This window comes from Acomys russatus, chromosome 16, assembly GCF_903995435.1.
Source record: "Acomys russatus chromosome 16, mAcoRus1.1, whole genome shotgun sequence".
Lineage (NCBI taxonomy): Eukaryota > Metazoa > Chordata > Mammalia > Rodentia > Muridae > Acomys > Acomys russatus.
This window is the reverse complement of record NC_067152.1, coordinates 11,323,512-11,343,414: the sequence shown is the minus strand read 5'-3', so window position 1 is coordinate 11,343,414 and position 19,903 is coordinate 11,323,512. Positions and strand designations below refer to the sequence as shown.

General features: G+C 41.9%; 1 protein-coding gene across 1 annotated transcript in view; it reads left to right on the top strand.

The window, feature by feature from the left end:
- The first annotated feature begins 221 nt into the window (after positions 1-221).
- Positions 222-19,903, top strand: part of Aatf (apoptosis antagonizing transcription factor) — a 92,437-nt gene continuing 72,755 nt past the window's right edge. The window contains exons 1-4 of the mRNA XM_051158178.1: positions 222-371; positions 1,887-2,075; positions 5,283-5,735; positions 6,128-6,265. Coding sequence (XP_051014135.1) covers positions 281-371; positions 1,887-2,075; positions 5,283-5,735; positions 6,128-6,265 — 871 coding nt within the window. The 5' untranslated portion in view covers positions 222-280. The remainder of the gene's footprint in view (positions 372-1,886; positions 2,076-5,282; positions 5,736-6,127; positions 6,266-19,903) is intronic.

Sequence of the window (19,903 nt, the reverse complement as noted above, 5' to 3'; positions counted from 1 at the left end):
CTCTGGCGCACGCGCGCTAGGCCGCCTGCTACCCTTCCAGGTTTCGCGCGCCTGCGTCTCCAGCCTAGCAACGCCCGTGGTGACGCGAGGCTCCGCCCCTCCGGCGCGCGCCTCCCGGAAGTTGCCTCCTGGGACACTGAAAGGCTGGCACCGCAAGATCTCTGGCCTGTGGTTGCGGAGTAGTGTCCGGCCTGAGCATCCTGGCCGGTGACGTCGGCCCGGGGAGTGGGCGCTCAGACTGCACGTTCGCGAGCGCGGCGCCTACTGTGACCTGGTGACCATGGCGGGGCCGCAGCCCTTGGCTCTGCAACTGGAACAGCTGTTGAATCCGAGACCGCGTGAGGCGGATCCTGAGGCCGACCCGGAGGACGGTGAGGCCTGACTGGGGCTGGCCACGTGCTGAGCTGTGGGCCCGGGGCGAGCGGCTGGTGTTCGAGCCTGCTCTTCTTCCCTTGGCGCTGAGGAAAATTGTCTTTCGGAAGGGTTGACCCGTAGAGGGGTGGAGGCTGACGTGAGCTGTAAATGTGCATTCTAGACTTTGGGGGTGGGCCGGACTCTGGGAAATTGCTGCAGGGAGGTGCTGCTGCAGGGAGCCGACTGGTAGTTATTTAGGATGCTCTTTTTGATATTACCTTAGAATGGAGAAAGAGGTCTGACGAGTTTCGTGGTTTTGTACGTTTAAAACGGAATGCCTTTAAAAACTTGCCTAGAGCTGCGCGTGGTGGCGCACGCCTTTAATCCCAGCACTCAGGAGGCAGATGCAGGGGGATCTCTGTGAGTTCAAGGCCAGCCTGGTCTACAAATCGAGTTCAGGACAGCCAAGGCTAACACAGAGAAACCCTGTCTCGGGGAAAAAAAAAATTGCTCAGAAAGTGGAAAAGTAGGACATCCTAGTGTTGTTTAAGCATGTTTAGGTCTTAAGACGTTTGCCCACCTTCAGATGACAGACTGGTTCTCCATAGCCTGTTCTGAGAGTAACTGGGAGCAATTGTGCTTTAGACTTGAGTCAGAGAGGCGTAAGGAAGGACTGACAGAGATTTCGAGTCTTGGTGAAGGAGTATCAGGTGAGGGAACTGAGGTTTTGTCTCAGTGAAGACAACTGGACCGGTGGGATGGAGTGACTATAGAACTTGATGACTTACGAATATCAGAGTGGTGGCTCACGCCTTTAATCCCAGCACTCCGGAGGTGGATCATTGTGAGTTCAAGGCCAGCCTGGTCTACAAAGTGAGTCCAGGACAACAGCCATGGCTAACGCAGAGACCCTGTCTCAAATAACCAAACGAAACCAAAACAAAAACCAAAACAAAAACCATAAATAAATAAATAAATAAATAAGAATATCAGAGTGACTGTCATGTATTGAGGAAGAATTTGTGGGCATGTAACCAACATACTTGAGGCCCTGGATTTAATCTTAAGAACCTCCAAAAAGAGAAAAACAAAACAAAACAAAACAAAACAAAACAAAGCAAAAAAAAAAAAAAAAAAAAAAGAAGAAAAAGAAAAAAGAAAGAAAGAAAAGAAAAGAAACACAAAGAACGCCATGGAAAAGGAAGGAAGAACCAGACTAAATTTATAGGATCCAAGGCATAAGAACATGTCTACTAGTAGATACAGGGAGCTAGCTTCCTGGTTTAGAAACAGAAAGCAGTATTATAATAGCCTCCCTGGAAACCAAAAGTAAACTCCTTATCCCTTTAAGTTAAGTGGAGATTTTATAGAGGACACTTAATGAATTGAGGGCTGGGTATGTAGCCCAGTTGGTAAGAGTACCCACTTAGGGTAGAAAGGTAGGATGTGGGGTTGAAATGGCTTAACTGGGTTCCTGTTTTAAAAAAGCTTTTTTTCTAACCCAAGATTCTATTTTCCTCCTTCCCCCACAGCCACCAGAGCCAGAGTGATTGACAGGTTTGATGAAGGAGAAGAGAAGGAAGGTGATTTGGCAGTGAGTAACATTAGAAAATTGGCATCCTCCTCCCTCTTGGACACAGACAGAAGGTATTCTGGCAGGACCACTTCTAGGAAAGCTTGGAAAGAAGACCACTGGGAGCAGGCTCCGCCAAGTTCATCTGGTGAGAAGACATTCACGTGGGACTCTTCTCTTGAAACTGACCTTTTGACATTGTAAAAGATAGCATAATACTTCCATCTTTCCTGAGAAAGGATTAGTGTATGAATACAGTTTTGAGCAATAGTAAATTTCCCATGGTGGAAGAAGTCTCTGGGTATGGATATTGAGAGGATGTCACTTATTTTCTTTTAGGGAGGTCAGTGGAGCAATGTCAGGAGTCCACTGATAATATACCCCAGGAACTTTCATTTAGGTTATGATTTGTATGATTCAGTCCTTGATACAGTTCTAGGAACTTAACAGGCTGGAGACTGTTAAGAGGGCCAGTCCGTTAGACGCTATGATAATATTTATTGAGCTCTCACCATGTGTAAGCCACTGTAGTTAGCTCTGTAAATTCTGAGAACCTGGGACACAGTCCCTCTAAAATGTTAACATCAGGCCTGGAGAGATGGCCCAGTAATTAGGAGTGCTTTTTCTTGAGGGACGCTGGTTAGATTCTCAGCACCCATCCATGAATCTGGTTCGGCTGCAGGAACTAGAGGTGCGCATATGTACCTGCAGGCAAAACACTCAGACATGGGTGAAAGCTTTTTAAAAAGGTAAAACTATTGCTATCATTATCATTTGAGACTTTCCGGTGTTCCAAGAAGTTGACATTATTTATTCTCATTTTATAGCTAGGAAGGTATAGGACTGATTGGCTAAGCAAAAGTGATAGAGCTGCTAAGTAGAAGAGCCAGAATTCAAATGAAAGCAGGCAGATTCTAATATCTATGCTGTGTTGTATGAATATTTTTTAGTTTGAGAAATGGGATTGTTCACTTAGCTTTTGTGTTTTTAATTTTGGCAGCCAGTCAGAGACTTTTTAAGTTTAGGGGTGTGTGCATGTATGCCTGTTTATTTATTTATTCCTTTGAGGCAGGGTCTCGAAAGGTCCTGTGGTGCATGACTTTAATCTCAACACTTGGGAGGCAAAGGCAGGTCAATCTGTGAGTTCCAGGTCTTGCCGTGTAACCCTGGCTGGCCTAGAACTTTCTATGTAGATCAGGCTGAGATTAGAGGTGTGTACCACCATACCCGACAAGTATAGGTATATTCCTGAAAGAAGTACCAAAGACTTATTATGTTTTCATAAACTCTTTTACTCAGTTACTGCTAACTTGTTTATCATACCCCAAATGATATTTGTTATACTTTCATATTTTACTACAGAAGAGGCTAGATAACAGTACAGATCTCTAAATGTCAGATGATGACCCAAGTATATTTCGGAGCTTTAACTGGCACTCATTAACTGTGAGATAAAGTTTAGCCTTGGACGACAGGACTGGTCCTGATTCATGTACCTCCACTTCCACACTTCCTTTTGTGGTCTATACTCTTGTTCTTTTCCTTACCTCTTCTCAGTTTGATGAGCTATTTCTTATGTTTCATAAGTCAATTTATAATGTCTCTACATAAGCCATCTCCAGCCTTTCCTGGAAGGTCAGGTGGTTCCTTCTTTCCAGGAAGATGGGACTGGAGTGTTGGGAGGAGACAGGAACTTGTTTCGTAGTCCTGGTGGGCCTGAAACGTGATATGTACACAGAGCTGGCCTTGAGCTTGCTTTTGATTCTCCTGCCTCTGCCTTCCAAATATCCGGATTACAGATACGTGCCAGATTGATACTTTTTCCTCATGCTCTTGGCTGGTTCCTTTTCTATATACTGTCTGTTGATGATGATGTAATGTATTATTGTCAAGACTATGTGTGAACTCCTCTCTTAGTTTCATTTTCGTTGCTATGATAAAAATACTTTGGCAAAAAGCAATTTAGGCAAGAATTAGGCTTATTTCAGTTTATGATTCTGGATTTTAGTTCATCATAGCAGGGAAGTCATAGGGGCAGGAACTTAAAGTAGCTGGTCATACCATATCCACAGTCAAGAGCAAAGAGAGAATGAATGCATCTTTACTTGCTTGCTCTCAGCTAGCTTTCTCCTGTCTTACATTGTTAGGACCCTCTGCCTAGGGAATGGTGTTGCCTGCAATGGACTAGATCTTTCTACATCAATTAATAATCAAAATCATCTCGCAGACATGTCTACAGATCAGTCTGGTGTACATAATTCCCCATTTAAGACACTCTTGCCAGAGCTGGACATGCTGGTGCATGCCTTTTTAATACCTGCCCTCAGGAGACAGGCAGATAAGTCTCTTGAGTTTGAGAATAGCCTTATCTACAAATTGAGTTCCAGGCTAGCCAGGAATATATAGTGAGACCCTGCCCCCTTTCTTCTCAGGTGATCTTAGGTTGTATCAAATTGACAGTTAAAACTAACACAATCCGCCCTTGTCAACTTAACATATAGACACATCACTTTCCACACCTTGTCCCTAAAGTCTTAGTATTATAAATGACAATCTGACTCCAAAAAGCCCTCAACCTTTTAAAATCCCAGCACTTTAAAAGTCCAAAGTCTCTTGACTCTGGGCTTCTATAACAAACAAATAACTTAACCAGCACAGCAGATATTAAAACCTTTTCTTAGTGTTGATAGCTGGTACATTTGGAATAGCTAATGATAAACTAGTTTTTTCAGATGTAGCTTTGGGAAAACTGGTCTAATTTTTAAATACCCTTAAAATATATATATAATCCCCCCCACCCCCCGAGCTAGGTAGCCTTGCTGATCTAGTACACATTTTGTAAGCTAAGCTGGACTTGAACCCAAGTCAGTCTGCCTGCCTCAACCTCTTGGGTACTGAGATTATAGTCATGAGCCACCATGGCTGGCATAAAGTTTTTTTCAAAGTATTTTTCATTTTGTCCTGTATTCCACCTTTGTTGGTCTGTATGTTGGTTCTTTCTTCTTTACTTCTGTTTTTCTTAGCAGGTTCTCTGTGTAGCCCTGGCTGTCCTGGACTCATTTTTCTAGACTAGGCTAGCCTTGAACTCACAGAGATTCATCCATCTGCCTCTGCGTCCCAAATACTGAGATCCTGGCCACTATATTTCTTTAGGTTGAAGTTATGTCCTGTTTGTCTTTTTTTCCCCTTAGCATTTTAGAGATAGTTAGATACATAGTAAATGTTTGTTCAGTTGAATAGAGCACAATAAAATGTTTGTTTTGTCATAGTAGTTCACATAGATTGAGATGAAAGATGCCTAGTATTTTTCTCTAGGTAACCCCTTCTTCCCCCCCTTTTTTTCCTTATGATTTAGACAAGGAAATATCTGATGAAGAAGGATCTGGAGATGGAGATTCAGAGGGCCTGGAGGAGGAAGAGGAGGAGGAGGCGGAAGAAGAGGAACTAAGTGCTGCTGAGGAAGAGGATGCTGCTGAGGATGCTGTCCCCACTGGGACGAGCAGTCTGGCCCAGAAGAGGAAGGGCAGAAGGCGTTCTGTAGAAATGCCAGGCTTCACTTTCCAAAACATTAGTGATTTTGAGAAATTTACAGAAGGAATGGATGACATTGGGAGCGATGAGGAGGAGGAAGATGAAGGGGAAGAGAGTGGCATGGAAGAAGGAGATGTGGAGGAAGACTTAGAAGGTGAGAGTGAGGAAGACAGGGAAGGAGAAAGGAACAGTGAAGATGGCGGTGTGGTGATGACTTTCTCCAGTGCCAAGGTCTCTGAGGAGGTGGAGAAAGGAAGAGCTGTGAAGAATCAGATAGGTGCGTGTGCTTTTGTGGCTTGCTTGCTTTTCAGAGTTTCAGCATTAGTCTGCTTTTTGGTTTTGGTGGCTGTTTCTCTAGTGTCCTTCCAGTTAGTCTGGGATATGCCTCACTTACCCAGAGGCCTGCACGCCAGGTCTGTTTAACTAGCTGCTTAGCAGGCTCTGTGCTGGGAGATTGAAGGAGTGTGTGCTCTCCTGTTGTCAAGTGTTAACGTTTTCTCTCTCAGAGCAACTGTTTCCATCCAGTAGAGAGTTTGTTCTCCAGAATGAAGAATGTTTCCGTGGCATGAAAGTCATAAAGCATGGTGTTGCTTCTTGTCCATCCTCAGCACCCAGCCCAGGAAGATTTTCTGACTCAGGGATGAGATTCTCTTTTACTCTTTTCTTCAGCATTGTGGGACCAGCTCTTGGAAGGAAGGATCAAACTACAAAAAGCTCTGTTGACTACCAATCAGTTGCCTCAACCAGATGTTTTCCCTGTCTTCAAGGACAAAGGTGGCCCAGAATTTGCCAGTGCTCTAAAAAACAGTAAGAATATTCATCATTTTGGAGTATAGTGGGTTGGATGTTTAAAAAAAAAAAAGAGAGAGATTTTTTTACTTTGGTGATACTATAATATAGAATATTAGTTTCTGTTCTTTTTTTTTTTTTTTTGATCTTATCAAAAAACTAATCAACTCTTCTAGAAATAGCAATATAACCCATTATCAAAGAAAACACCTTTGAAGTTTAGTGTTCAGGTGCTTGAGCCATGTCTGTTCCATGATAACACTTGCCATCCTTCCCTTGACTTTTTGAGTTACTTCTTAAATTTTTGTTGTTGTTGGTTTTGGTTTTTTGAGACAAGGTTTTTCTGTGTATCTCTGACTGTTACAGAATTTAATCTGTAGACTAGGCTGGCCTTGAACTTAAGAGATAAGCCTGCCTCTGCCTCTGCCTCTATCTACCAAGCTCTGGATTTAAGGCGTATTCCACCATTCCTGGTTGAGTTCCTTCTTAAATTCTTAGGGAAAACCAATTGAAAACCTACAGATAGAGAGCAAAAGGGAGAGAGAGTGAGTAAATGAACTCAGTCCTTACGCTAGATGTACCATGTGCTTACAGGATGTGTTTCCACGTTGTGGAGGGCTTTAGAATGAGTGAAATGGTATTATTCCTATCTTTCTTTTGGATAACAAAGAAGGAGGGGAGATTGGCTGCAGGAGAAGAATACGTTTTAGAAGAGAGTTACTGAGCTAGAAACTCACAGAATTTTAGAGAGAAAAAGAATCTAGAGATGACTTGGTTCCTAATTCCTTTACTTCACAGATGAGAGAACCAGGAAGTGGCTCATCCCAAGACTTTGTTCATGAACAGCAGGTGTAAAGCTCCAACTTTTTTTCCTCCTAGACTAGGGACCTTTCTCATCACACTGCCTCCCATGTGTACTGGGGCACAGGGAATCATGTGCCATGGGTGGCGTGGCTATTCCTAACTTGTATGCTAAGTGAGATGTTTCCATTTGCTTTTTCAAACTTAAAAACTGGATGCATTGCCTGCAGTCCTAATTACTTTGGAGGCTGAGGCAAGGGTTTCCTTTGAGCCTAGGTATTTAAGGGCATGCAGAGCAACATTGCCAGATTACTGTCACCAAAACAACCCCTACCTCCCCCCGCCAATGAAAACCAAAATGTAACCTTTTATATAAGGAGTTAGATTTGGAAGAGCACTGAGGACATTTGGTTTGGTATTGCCTCTAAATAGAGTCACGTGAAAACAATTCAGGATTCATATGTGCAACTTTGAGGCACAGACTTCTCCTTTTTTGAGATAGTCATACTGTGTAGACCTGTCTGGCCTCACAGAGCTCTGCCTTGCACTTTCCCAGTGCCAGGATTGAAAGGCATGCGCCACCAACCTGGCACAAGCATTGCTTTTGTAGGAGGAATGTGGCTAGAATGACTTCCTGTGGACAGTTTTTAGTTTGGAAGCCTGCCATACTCAAAGTTTGTTTTCTGTGAAATCTGGGCAACCCTTTCAGGGATAAAGTGTGTGTTGTGAGGCCTTTAAAACAAGAAAAGAAACCATCTGGCCTCTTCTCCTGGCTTCTCTTCTTCCTCTCTAAATACATGATATATTCATTCTTTTTAGATTTTTGGAGTACCTCTTTGCTATTTTTAGTGCCCTAGTGTCCTCATTTCTAAGATGCCTTTGCACGAGACCTAAACTGCTCCACATTAAATGTCTTTTTAAAAGAAACTATTTTTTTAATTTTATGTACATTGGTGTTCTGCCTGCATGTATGTCTATTGAGGGTATCAGATCCCCTGGAACTGGAATTACAGACAGTTGTGAGCTGCCATGTGGGTACTGGGAATTGAACTTGGATCCTTTGGAAGAACAGCCAGCACTCTTAACCTCTGAGCCATATCTCCAGCCCCTAGATTAAATGTCTTAAACATTTACAGTGAGATCTTTTCCATTTCGTTACTTATTAATAGTCTTCTTATGTGAATCTTTATAAACATTCATTTTAAAGTACAGATATTTTCTGGGTCAGCATCACATACTTAATTTCTTTAGTCACTTGAATTTTGCTTTAATTCTGCTTTATAACAGTTCTGATCTTTCTAATCTACTCCTCTGCACTTAATAGTTGCCTCCTTCAGGTAAACTTAAGTCATTCTGAAGTCTGTTAGTCTGACAATGTATAGAAGAGGGAGAAGGTAGGAAGGGCGAGGCCGAAGGTAGGTCGGCTTAGTCTTATAGGCCAGTTACAGTTAGACTGCCTGGGTTTGTTTGTTTAATTTTAGACAGGTCTAGCTGTGTAATAGAAGATAACCTTGAACTCCTAATTTTCCTGCTTCTAGTTTATTTGTATTACATTCTGAGAGGAAAGGGTTCTAGTAACCAGAATTTCTATGCAACTAAAGGCAGGCGGTTTTTGTTTGCTTCTGTCTTCTTATGACAGTATGACTTAATATGTTATATACACCCCTGTCTGCTTGGTTTTCAAAACAATCTTTCGGGCTTATTATTCTGAGTAACCAGTTTCTATAGTTCTATTATAGTTGGTATGAAACAGGCTGAATTTATACCGATTGAGTCCAGTTCACTTTGCTTTTGCTTTAGTAGTTTTTTTTCCCCCTGAGTCAAAATCTCACAGAATAACCCTGGCTGTCCCGGGTACTATGTAGATCAGGCTGATTTCAAACTTAAATCTACCTGCCCTTGCCTCCTGAGTTGGGATTAAAGGCATTGCCTGGTCTGCTTAGTCTTATAGGCCAGGTACAGTTAGACTGCCTGGGTTTGTTTGTTTAATTTTAGACAGGTCTAATGTACCCAAGCCTGGCTTTGGACTAGCTGTGTAATAGAAGATAACTTTGAACTCCCAATTCTCCTGCTTCTTGTTCACAAATGCTGGATTATTTAATCGTTTTATCTTATTTTTCTTATTTTTTTGAGACTGTGCTCATGTACCCAGACTGTCCTCTAAGTTGCTGTGTAGTTAAAGATAGCCTTGAAGCTGGGCATGGTTGCACACGCCTTTAATCCCAGCACTGGAGAGGCAGAGGCAGGTGGATCTCTGTGAGTTCCAGGCCAGCCCGGTCTACAAAGCTAGTCCAGGACAGCCAGAGCTACACAGAGAAACCCTATCTTGAAAAAAACCAAAACAAAAACAAATAAAGGAGAGCCTTGAACTTGTGGTCTTCCTGCCTCTATCTCTCTAGTGCTAGTGGTACAGGCATGTGTGCTGCCATGTCTAGAGTGCAAGTACTCTAACACTGCTTGGTTAGACACTATCTCGGCTGTTGATTAACTCTATGGTCTTGGGCAGGGTACGTCACACTAAGGTAAGGCTAATACGGTTGTGAGGACTGAAGGACAGAATCAATGTAAAGTAACATAACTGTACAATGTCTGGCTCATATCCCACTATAAGAATTAGGTACCAGGGTTATCTTTTTCTGTTGAAACACATTTGACAATGTTCAGCTATGTGAATGGTTCTCACTAGCATAACTAACCGTCATCTCCACTGTCTTCAGTGTTTTTACGGTCTTCTTAAAGTATTTATAGTATTCAGAATCCCTGTGTCGTTTAAGCTAACTATTGTCTAGTGTTGTAGTCTACTATAAAACTTGTAAACCTTGGTCTCTTATGCTGCTATGGAATGGTAGGTTGGTATGATTTCCTTATTATCTTGCAGAATCATTCAATGAAGTATTTTCTTTTTTAGACATATGTTATTATTTGTTGGGGGAGTGGTCGCAGGTTGAGGAGAAAGAATGAAAACATGCAAGATGGAGCAAGCAAGCACATGTGTGTGCATTCCAGAGCCCATATGTGGAAGTCAGAGAACCGTGGAGTTTCTTGTCCTCTTTGTTTATGTGGGTTCTGGGAATAGATTTCAGCTCATCAGACTTGGAGTACAAGTACTTTCACCTGCTGAACCATCTCACTGGTCCAACCTTGAAGTCTTTTTCTGGGCTTTGGTGACACCAAGTATACTGTTTGAGTTCTCCTACCCTTCTGATATCTTCACAAGCTTTTAAAGTATATATATATGATTTTTAATTTTAAAAATTATAGGTATGTGTGCGTTTGTGCACATGAGTATACCTCTGGAGGCCAAAAGGGAGCATGAGATCCCTGGCTGGAGTTACAGGCAGTTGGGAGCCACCTGGGAACCGAACTCCAGTCCTGTAGCAGCAGTAAACGTTCTTTACCTTTGAGACGTCTCTCCAGCCCTTCAGGCTCTTCTCTCTACCCATGTAAACTGCTGTGAATACAGAACTCTGTCCTTAGACTGTGTGTACTTAGTATCTGTTTTCCTTGCATTGTCATTTACTCTCAAGAGTTTTCCTGATAGTTTTTAAAAATAGACTTGTAGTTATATTCTAGCCCTGTACAGCCCGGAGAACCAAGTCTTTATACCTTTAGCAGTTCAAAATCTACTGTTTGGAAACATACATATTTCCTTGCCTTTCCTGGTACTTGCACTTAATCTCCAGGCATCTTGCTGTTCCATGTTGGCAATTCTATCTCTTGAGCTGTGAAGTGACTTCCTAGTGGCTGTGTGAGATTAAGCTGTAGAGTAACCTTAAAATTAAGGGATATTCTTTACACAAAGCTACTTCTCCAAAGATGTTAGCTCCCCCTGCCACCCACTTTCATTTAATCAGGAATTAGGCCTTTTATGTTGGTGACAATGTTGTGTAAGAAGAAGGCAGATAGATTATACATGCTTCATTATGGACATGGCCTATATTAAAAGGAAGGAGGGTACAGTGAGCCCCCATTAATATCACTAGCTTAAATATTAACTCATGCCAATCTTACGTCACCTGTCTTCATATTGACACCTCTTCTGGACCATTGTGAAGTAAATAGTGTGTGTTCTCATTTTTTCAGTAAGATTTTCAGCATGCATGGTAAAAGATAAGATTTTTAAAATTTTAAAAAGGTTTATTCATTTAAATGAGTAAGTGTTTTGCCTGCATGTATCACATGCACGCTTGGTGCCTTTGGAGACAAGAAGAGGACCTTGGCTCTCCTGAAACTGAATTTATGTATGGTTGTGAACCACCATGTGGATGCTGGGAATCCAACCTAGGTCTTCTGCAAGAGCAGCATGTACTCTTAACCAGTGAACTGCTTTTTCAGCCTTAAAAATCTTATTACTAGCTAGATGTGGCCTCTACTTTATAAAAAAAATTTATTTAATTTTATTTATGTGCATAGGTGTGAGGGTGTTGGATCCCCTGGAACTGGAATTATAGACAGTTGTGAGCTGCCATGTGAGTGCTGGGAATTGACCTTGGGTCCTCTGGAAGAACAGCCAGTGCTCTTAACCACTGAGCCATCTCTCTAGCCTGTGGCCTCTACATAACAAAGTTCTAGGATAGTGAGGCATACTCAGTGAGACCCTGTCTCAAAAACAAACAACCAAACACCCCCCTCCCACCCCCCACCCCCCAGCCAAAAGCCCCAAAACTCTTTTTTTTGTTGTTTTTGTTTTTTTGTTTGTCGAGACAGGGTTTCTCTGTGTAGCTTTGGCTGTCCTGGACTCACTTTGTAGATCAGGCTGGCCTCAAACTCACAGCAATCCGCCTACCTCTGCCTCCCAAGTGCTGGGATTAAAGGTGTGCGCCACCATACCCGGCTTTCCCAAAAGTCTTATAGCCATTATTCCACATAAAAATATTAACAAGTTTGTTAATAGTGCTAGGAAATGAACCCAGGGCCTTGTACATGTTAACAAGTTGTGAGCTATACCTTAGCTGGGCAGTTAATTTTTAACAAAATGGCTGACTTGGACAGATGGGAGAATTGAGACCCTTTCTGTAACGGGCACTGTGCTGTCTTCCCTGAGTTTGCTATGTAGCTTTAAATGAAGTGATTACAGGAAAAGCTAAACTTTAACCATAGTAAGTTGACCTTTTAGTCAAATGCATGTTATTAATGTGTTTAATGAGATGCATTACAAACTGCAGTGAGTACCATGTTTCATTACAGGTCTAAAATGCAATATCATTAAAGACCTTTAATAGGAACAATGGCTGACATTTTGATATTTCCCATAAGCAAAACACCCAGGAACACAGTATAATTTAATGTAAATGTAGAGGAAGTTAGAATTTCTTACTTGCCTAAGAGTTTAAAAACAAATTCTACTATTAATGTTTTCTTTGCTCCCTTCATTTTCCTACTTCTAATTTATATTCACTTCCATCATTGTTCTGTGACCCTTTTCCCAGGACACTCAACAATTTTGATTTGAATAGATTTCTTTTTGTTATTTTATTTTGTTTTTTTGAGACAGGGTCTTGCTATGAATTAAAAAATATATTCCCGGCTCTGGTTCCTGGGTGCTGGGATTAAAAGTGTGCACCACGTCCTGCTGGATAGACTTAACAGGTTTGTTTTTTTTTAATATCTTTTTGAAAATTTATTTCTATTAGCTATACTCACTTTATGTCCATGAGTATGTAGATGCACTGTGTTTATAGCGCCCAAAGAGGTCAGAAGAAGGTGTTGGATCCCCTGGAACTAAGAGTTTCAAATGGTTGTGAGCCACCATTTGGGTGCTAGAAACTGAACCCTGGTCCTCTGAAAGAGCAGCAAATGTTTTCTTTGGAATTTACTTTTGTAGACCAGGCTGGCCTTGAACTCACAAAGATCTGCCTGCCTCCACCTCTTGAGTGCTGGGATTAAAGGCATGCGCCACCACATCCAGCTGCAACAAGTGTTCTTTTGTTTTCTGTTTTTGGTTTTTTTGAGACAGGGTTTCTCTATGTAGCCTTGCCTATCCTGGACTCACTTTGTAGACCAGGCTGGCCTCAAACTCACAGTGATCCTCCTGCCTCTGCCTCCCGAGTGCTGGGATTAAAGGCGTGCACCACCACCGCCCAGCTGAAACAAGTGTTCTTAATGGATGAACCATTGCTCCAGTCCTATAGACTAAGATATTTAATACTAATTTGACCTCAGCACTTAGGGACTAGCATTTTCTTGAGTCTGGGCAGATGGCTTAGCAGGTGGAGGTGCTTGCCACCCAGCTTACTGACCTGAGTTCAGTCCTGGGATTCCTTCAAGTTGTCCTCTTGAATAAATAAATTTTAATTAAATAAAATAAATAAATTGAATTAAATTAAATAACAAATTTTAATTAAACTAAAGTTTTCAAATTTGAATAAATCATGACAAGTAAATAAATTGTATTAAACAATATTTTTATTTTACTTTTAGAGTTTTGTTTATTTTATTTTATTTTACTTTTGGTTTTTCATGACTGGGTTTTTCTGGGTAGCCCTGGCTGTCCTGGAAGGATCAGGCTGTCTTGTAGACCAGGCTGGCTTTGAACTCAAGAGATCTGCCTGCCTCTGCCTCTTGAATGCTGGGATTAAAGGCATGGGATTAAAACTCACCACCTTCTAGTGAGTTTTGTTTATTTTTAAGTAGACTGCATTCACATAGTTCAAAAGATACTAAGGAAAGCTGGTGTGGTGGTGCACACCTTTAATCCAGTACTCAGGAGGTAGAGGTACCCACATCTATGAATTTTAGGCCAGCCAGGTTTACAGATCAAGTTCCAGGATAAGCTGCAGCTGTCTCTAAAAACAACAGCGATAAACAAAATGTTAAGGACTAGTATACAGTGAAACTTGTGTATCATTTGGTTCCTTGTTCTTTAAGCCATTAGTGTTGTCAATAGCACAAACCCTTCCCTCCTGCACGCCTCATTTTTTTAAAGTTTAATAATAAAATTTAATAGAATAAGTATGAAAGCTTATATTTCAGACAAAACCTTGAAATGACTGATTAATATCAGAGAATTTGTCTATTATATAAACTTGACATTGAGTGCAAAGGTTTACCTATCAGTATTATTGTTATTTTTTGAGTCAGATTCTCATAGCTCTAATTGGCCTCAAACTATCTTTATGTAGCCAAGGCTGGCCTGGAATTCCTGATCCTCTTGCTTCTGTTTCTTAAATTCTGAGATTACAGGTATGTGCCACTAAAGCCCAGTTGCCTCCACTTCTTTCCCTCCTCTCTCCTTCCTTCTCTCTCTCTCTCCCCCTCTCTCTCCCCCTTTTCTCTTCCCCCCCGCCCAGCCCCCTGTGTGTGTGTGTGTGTGTGTATGTGTGTGTGTGTGTGTGTGTTTGACTGACTGACTGACTGACTTTCTGTCTACCAGTGAGTAAAGTGTATAAAGATTGCAAGGACAAGACCAAGGATGAGGAACTAGGACATTTGGGACATTTATAACAGCAGTGCTTTTCCTTTTTATTCTGATCCTGTATGGGCATCATACCCACCACATTGTGTATGTATGACAAGGGTTCTATTGCTAACTACATTTCAGCTCTCCTTTTCTTCCTCTTTCTCTTTTATTTATGTATTTTATATATGTAGGTGTTTTATCTCCATGTATGTCTGTCTGTACACAGAGGAGGGCATTGGATCCCATGGGACTACAGTGAGCCCCCCATATGGTGCTGGGAATTGAACTCAGGACCTGTAGAAGAGCAGCCTGTGCTCTTCACCTATGAGCCATCTTTCTAGGCCCTCTAGTTCTCTCTCTCCCTCTCCCCTCCCCTGTCTCTCTCTCTGTCTCCTCCTGCCCCCAAGACAGGGTTTCTTTGTGTAGCTCTGGCTGTCTTAGACCTAGATCAGGCTGGCATTGGACTTAGGGATCCACCTGCCTCTGCCTCCGAGCGCTGGGATTAAAGACATGTGCCATAGTGCTCAGCCTGCATGGACATTTTCAAGTGATCGAAGACTCATGAGGGACAAGACAATTTGGGCTGTAACTGTGTGTGGATAGGAGCTAGAGCTGTGATCTGTTGCAGTCTTCCTGTCTAGCTATATCATAACCCTGCATTTACAGAATTTGACCTGCCATAACTTTGGCAAAGACCAATTGAGCTTTGTAACTGGTCAGTAGGTGTGTGGCATCTACAGCTACGTTGCCTACCATTGCAAAGTTGATGGCCCACTTCTGACTGCTCCCTGGGCTGTAATGGTGGCAGGCCCCAAAGGCGACTGTTGAGTATATAGCTGTGGGTGGTGGTTCCTCCATCCAGAGGCCACTGTCCATGTCATTTGTCCCTCAAAAAACAAGGGAAAAAAATGTTAAGGGCTGAAGAGATGGCTGAGCTGTTAAGAGCACTTGATGCTTTTTCAGAGAACCTGGCTTCTCTTCCTAGCTCCTATGTGGTAGCTTACAAACATCTGTAGTTCTAGTTCCAGAGGATCTGATGCCCTCTTCGAACCCTGTAGATGACTATATGTACATATTCCAAATAAGTATAACATGAAAAAAGAATGTAAAATTACCTCCGTAGCACTTGTGTTTTCACCAGGCATGATGGTACATAATCTTAATCCTAGCACTTGGCAGGCAGACGGATGGAGCTTTGGGTTGGTAGACTACATGCCTAGCATGCTCAAAGCCTCAGTACAGTCCTCAGCACCACACACAGCAAAAGCTACAAGTCGTCAGAGATGCCTATTGTTTTGCACAGGGTTTACTCTCTGGAAATGTAATTGCTGGAACAAAGGATTTGTACTTTGTTTTTTGCTTGTTTTGTTTTGTTCTGAGGCTTTTGGGTTATAGTGCCAACCTGATCCTTAGAGGAATTGTGGCTATTTAAATTCTTGTCTGTAACAGTTCTTGTCCTGCATCCTGCCACCACAGGGCATTATTGATCTTTTATTTTTCCTAGGCTGTGGGTGAGAAATGAAGGCAGGCATTTTTTGATAACTGTCCATTTGATATTTACATAGTACCTGTTGACTTGGTTTTTCAGTGCAAGCTCTGTTTGGGTAGCTCTTGGAGAAAGGTTTCTGTGTAGGATATTGGTCCCCTGTGTATGCCTACTTACTTTGTCCCCCCAGTATGTAGATCAAATTTAGTGACTGCTAGGCAGGTGTTCTACTACTGAACCACATCCCACTTCTTTACTTATTTACCCTCTGGTGTGAAGGCCAAGAATGTTGCTGGCAGGTTAACTAGGATGGGGATTGGCAATTGACTGTTTAGTAGCGTGGTGGTCATCTGTGACCTTGACGAGCAGATTCGGTAGAGTAGCAGGATTATAGGCTTGGAAGGAATCCAAGAAAGAATGGGGAAAAAGAATGAGGCAGCACAGAAAACTCTTTCAAAGGCTGTTGCTTTAAAGGCAGGAGAAATGGAAGAGAGGGTGTAGTCAAGAGAAGAGATGTTTTGAAGGTAAGAGTCACAGTTCTATATTGATGAGAATGACTCAGCAGAGGGGAATTGGATGTGTAGGAGAGCACTGTGCTCAAGCAGTAAGTACATTGGTGCTGGTGCATTAGAAGAGTGGCCTTAGAAACAGGTCTGTATAGATTCAGAAAGAGGAGAGCGCATAGTGATAGTCATAAATGGAAAAGAATACATAAAAACTATCTTAAGGCCAGGCGTGGTAGTGCACACCCTTAATCCCAGCACTCGGGAGGCAGAGGCAGGTGGATCGCTGTGAGTTTGAGGGCAGCCTGGTCTACAGAGTGAGTCCAAGACAGCCAAGGATACACAGAGAAACCCTGTCTCAAAAAACCAAAAACCAAACCAAACCCACAACTCTATCTTAAATAGAGGCAGCAAGATCACAGATTGAGGAGATAGAAAAATCTCTGTTGATATTAAATAGTTGTCCCACTAAAATTTTGCTTTCTTTTCTGTTGATGTCACGAGGACCTCAGTGCTTTATGTGCATGTTGGCCATAAGAGCTGAAAATGAGCAGACTCATTATAGTGTCATTGTCGTCATATATGAGAAGCACAATACCAAGGCAGGGAAGAATTAGAAAACAATTGTCCTTTGTGTGCCTGTCCTTGGATATGTAGTGGCAAGAGGTTGACGTCAGGATGTCTTCCTCAGTTGCTCCGGGTTTTCAGTTTGATGAGCTGTTGAGCTTCTGGAATTCATCCTTCTCTGCTTCCCTCCCCCCACCCCCAAGTGCTGGGGCACAGACGTGCACTGCTGCACTGGGCTCTTCACGACAGACGTGCACTGCTGCACTGGGCTCTTCACGGGTCCTGGGGACCCGAGTCTGTTCTCGTGCTTGTGCAACAGTCACTTTACCCACGGAGTCATCTCCCCAGCCCCTTTTTATTTTCTTAAAATTCATAAAAAAATTTTAAATTAAATTAAAAATTTTTAAAAATGTGTATGAGTGTTTTGCCTGTGTGCACTTACCTGTACTGCACGCTGCCTGTGGAGGTCAGAAGAAGGCATTGGATGAACTGTGTGGGTGCTGAGATAGAACTCAGGTCTTCTGGAAGAGCAGCCCATCTTTCTAGCTTCTTTTAAGAGTATTTGTGTGTAAGTGTGAGCACCTGTATGTGTGTTTGTGCACCATGTGTGTGCCTGGTATCTGTGAGGCCAGAAGAGGGTGTCTGATCCCCTGACATTGGAGTTATAGGGGGTTGTTAGCTATTTGATATAGGTGCTGGGAATTCAACCAGGGTCCTCTGCAAGAGCAGCAAATGCCTGAGTCATCTCTGGCCCACAGTGATATATTTTTTTATTGACTATGAACACATTTCTAGGTTGAAAGTTACTTTCTCAGAATGAAAGTACTGGCATGCTTTAGTTTCCTGTTGCTACTGCAACAAATTACTAAAAGTGTGGCAACTCAACAGTACAGATTTTGTCTCGCTGTTTTGGAAGTCAGAGGTCAGAGTCCTAAAGTAAAGGTGTTGGGTCAGAGGGTGATGTTTTCAGTTCTCACTGGCTGACGCTGTGCTTGGCTGGGCTCATGTTTCTCTTTTGTTATCAGAACTATCAGTCTCATGCCTCCAACTTCTTTTTTTGACTTACATAGTTCAATTATATTATTATCTTCCTGAATCTCTCTTAAAGGACCACTTGTTACTTTAGGGTCCCCTGGCTAATCTAAGATTATTATCTCAAATGCTGGGTTTAAAGACGGCGACACTACCGCCTGGTGAAGTATATATTCCTTTGTCGGGCTTTCACTCAGCATAATTCTATATTTTTTCTTTCAAAACTTTTTACTTATTTATTTATTCATTCACTGTTGTGTATATGTGTACATGATGTGGGTGTTGGGGCTGGAGAGATGGCTCAATGGTTAAAAGCTTTGGCTTTAATTCCAGAGGACCCGGGTTTGAATCCCAGCACCCATGTGGTGGCTAACAGCCGTCTCTAACTCCAGTTCTAGAAGATTTATGTTTTCTTCTGGCCTATGAGGGCACTAGGCAATTACATGAATATTCATACATGTAGACAAAACAATCATACACATAAAATAAAGATAAGTAAATCCACAAAAAAACAAGAAAATAGTCTTTAACAAACAAAAAATGAACCTATGTCTCATGCTTTATATTAAAATCGATCAAAACTAGTTTATAGTAACCTACACGTAAAGCATAAAACTATAAAGTGTTTTCAAGACCAAGACTTCATGACCAGTCCATGGGGCTAGAGAGATGCCTCAGTGGTTAAGAACACTGACTGCTCTTCCAGAGAACTTAGGTTCAGTTCCCAGCATCCACGTGTAAGTTAACCTCTTTGTAACTCCAGTCGTAGGGGATTTGGTGCTCTTTTCTGGCCTTTGCTGGAGTTGCATGCATGTTGTGCACAGACACATCAGGTAAGACACCTATACACATAACATAAAGTCTAAGTAAAAATAAATAATTTTTAAAGTATTTTCTATAAAAGAAGAAATTAACAATGTACAGTCTGAATCAGAACCTTGTGTTCTGTGTTAACAGATTAAAAAACACAAGCTATAGATGGGAGAAAATACCTGTAAATCATATTTCAGAAAAAAAAAATGCATCTAGAATATGTAAAGATTTTCAAAATATAACAATAAAATCACTTGTTTAAAAGCATAGAGCCAGGTGTGGTGGCACACGCCTTTAATCCTAGCACTTGGGAGGCAGAGGCAGGTGGATTGCTGTAAGTTCGAGGCCAGCCTGGTCTACAAAGCAAGTCCAGGACAACCAAGGTTACACAGAGTCACCCTGTCTTATAAAACAACAACAACCAACCAACAACCAAACAAACAAAAAACATGGACAAGTGTTAGCAATCAGGCTCAGTGGGTAAAGATGTCTGTCACCAATGCTGAAGACATATCTTCAATTCCCTGGGACCCGATGGTGGAAAGAGACGACCTACCCACTCCTGAAAGTTGTCCTTTGACCTTCACACATGCACCGTGCCATGTGAGCACACACAAAGAAATAGATGTAAAAAAATAAATAACAATAAAAGCAGGCAAGGACTGGACAGAGTCCTTACCAGAGACAATGTATGATGGCAAATAAGTAGATGGAAAGACACCTCACCAATCATGTTCACGCAACCGTCACCTGAGAGCCCTCTGTATTCCCATAGAGTATGTGGAAACAAACACCTTACACCAACTTGGGATTTCCCTAGATTGTTGGTAGGAACGCAAAACAGTACAGCCACTTTGCAAAGTTTTGCTTCTAAACATAATGTAAGCGTGCTATAATGATCCAAATGCAGCAGTCCCACTGTTAGATCTTTCTAGAGAAATGAAAACACATTCACACAAAGACTTGCACACAGATGTTTACAGCAGCATTACTCATAATCAGCATAACTGGAAACAGCCCAAATGTCCTTCAAACAAATTGGACAAATGTATAAA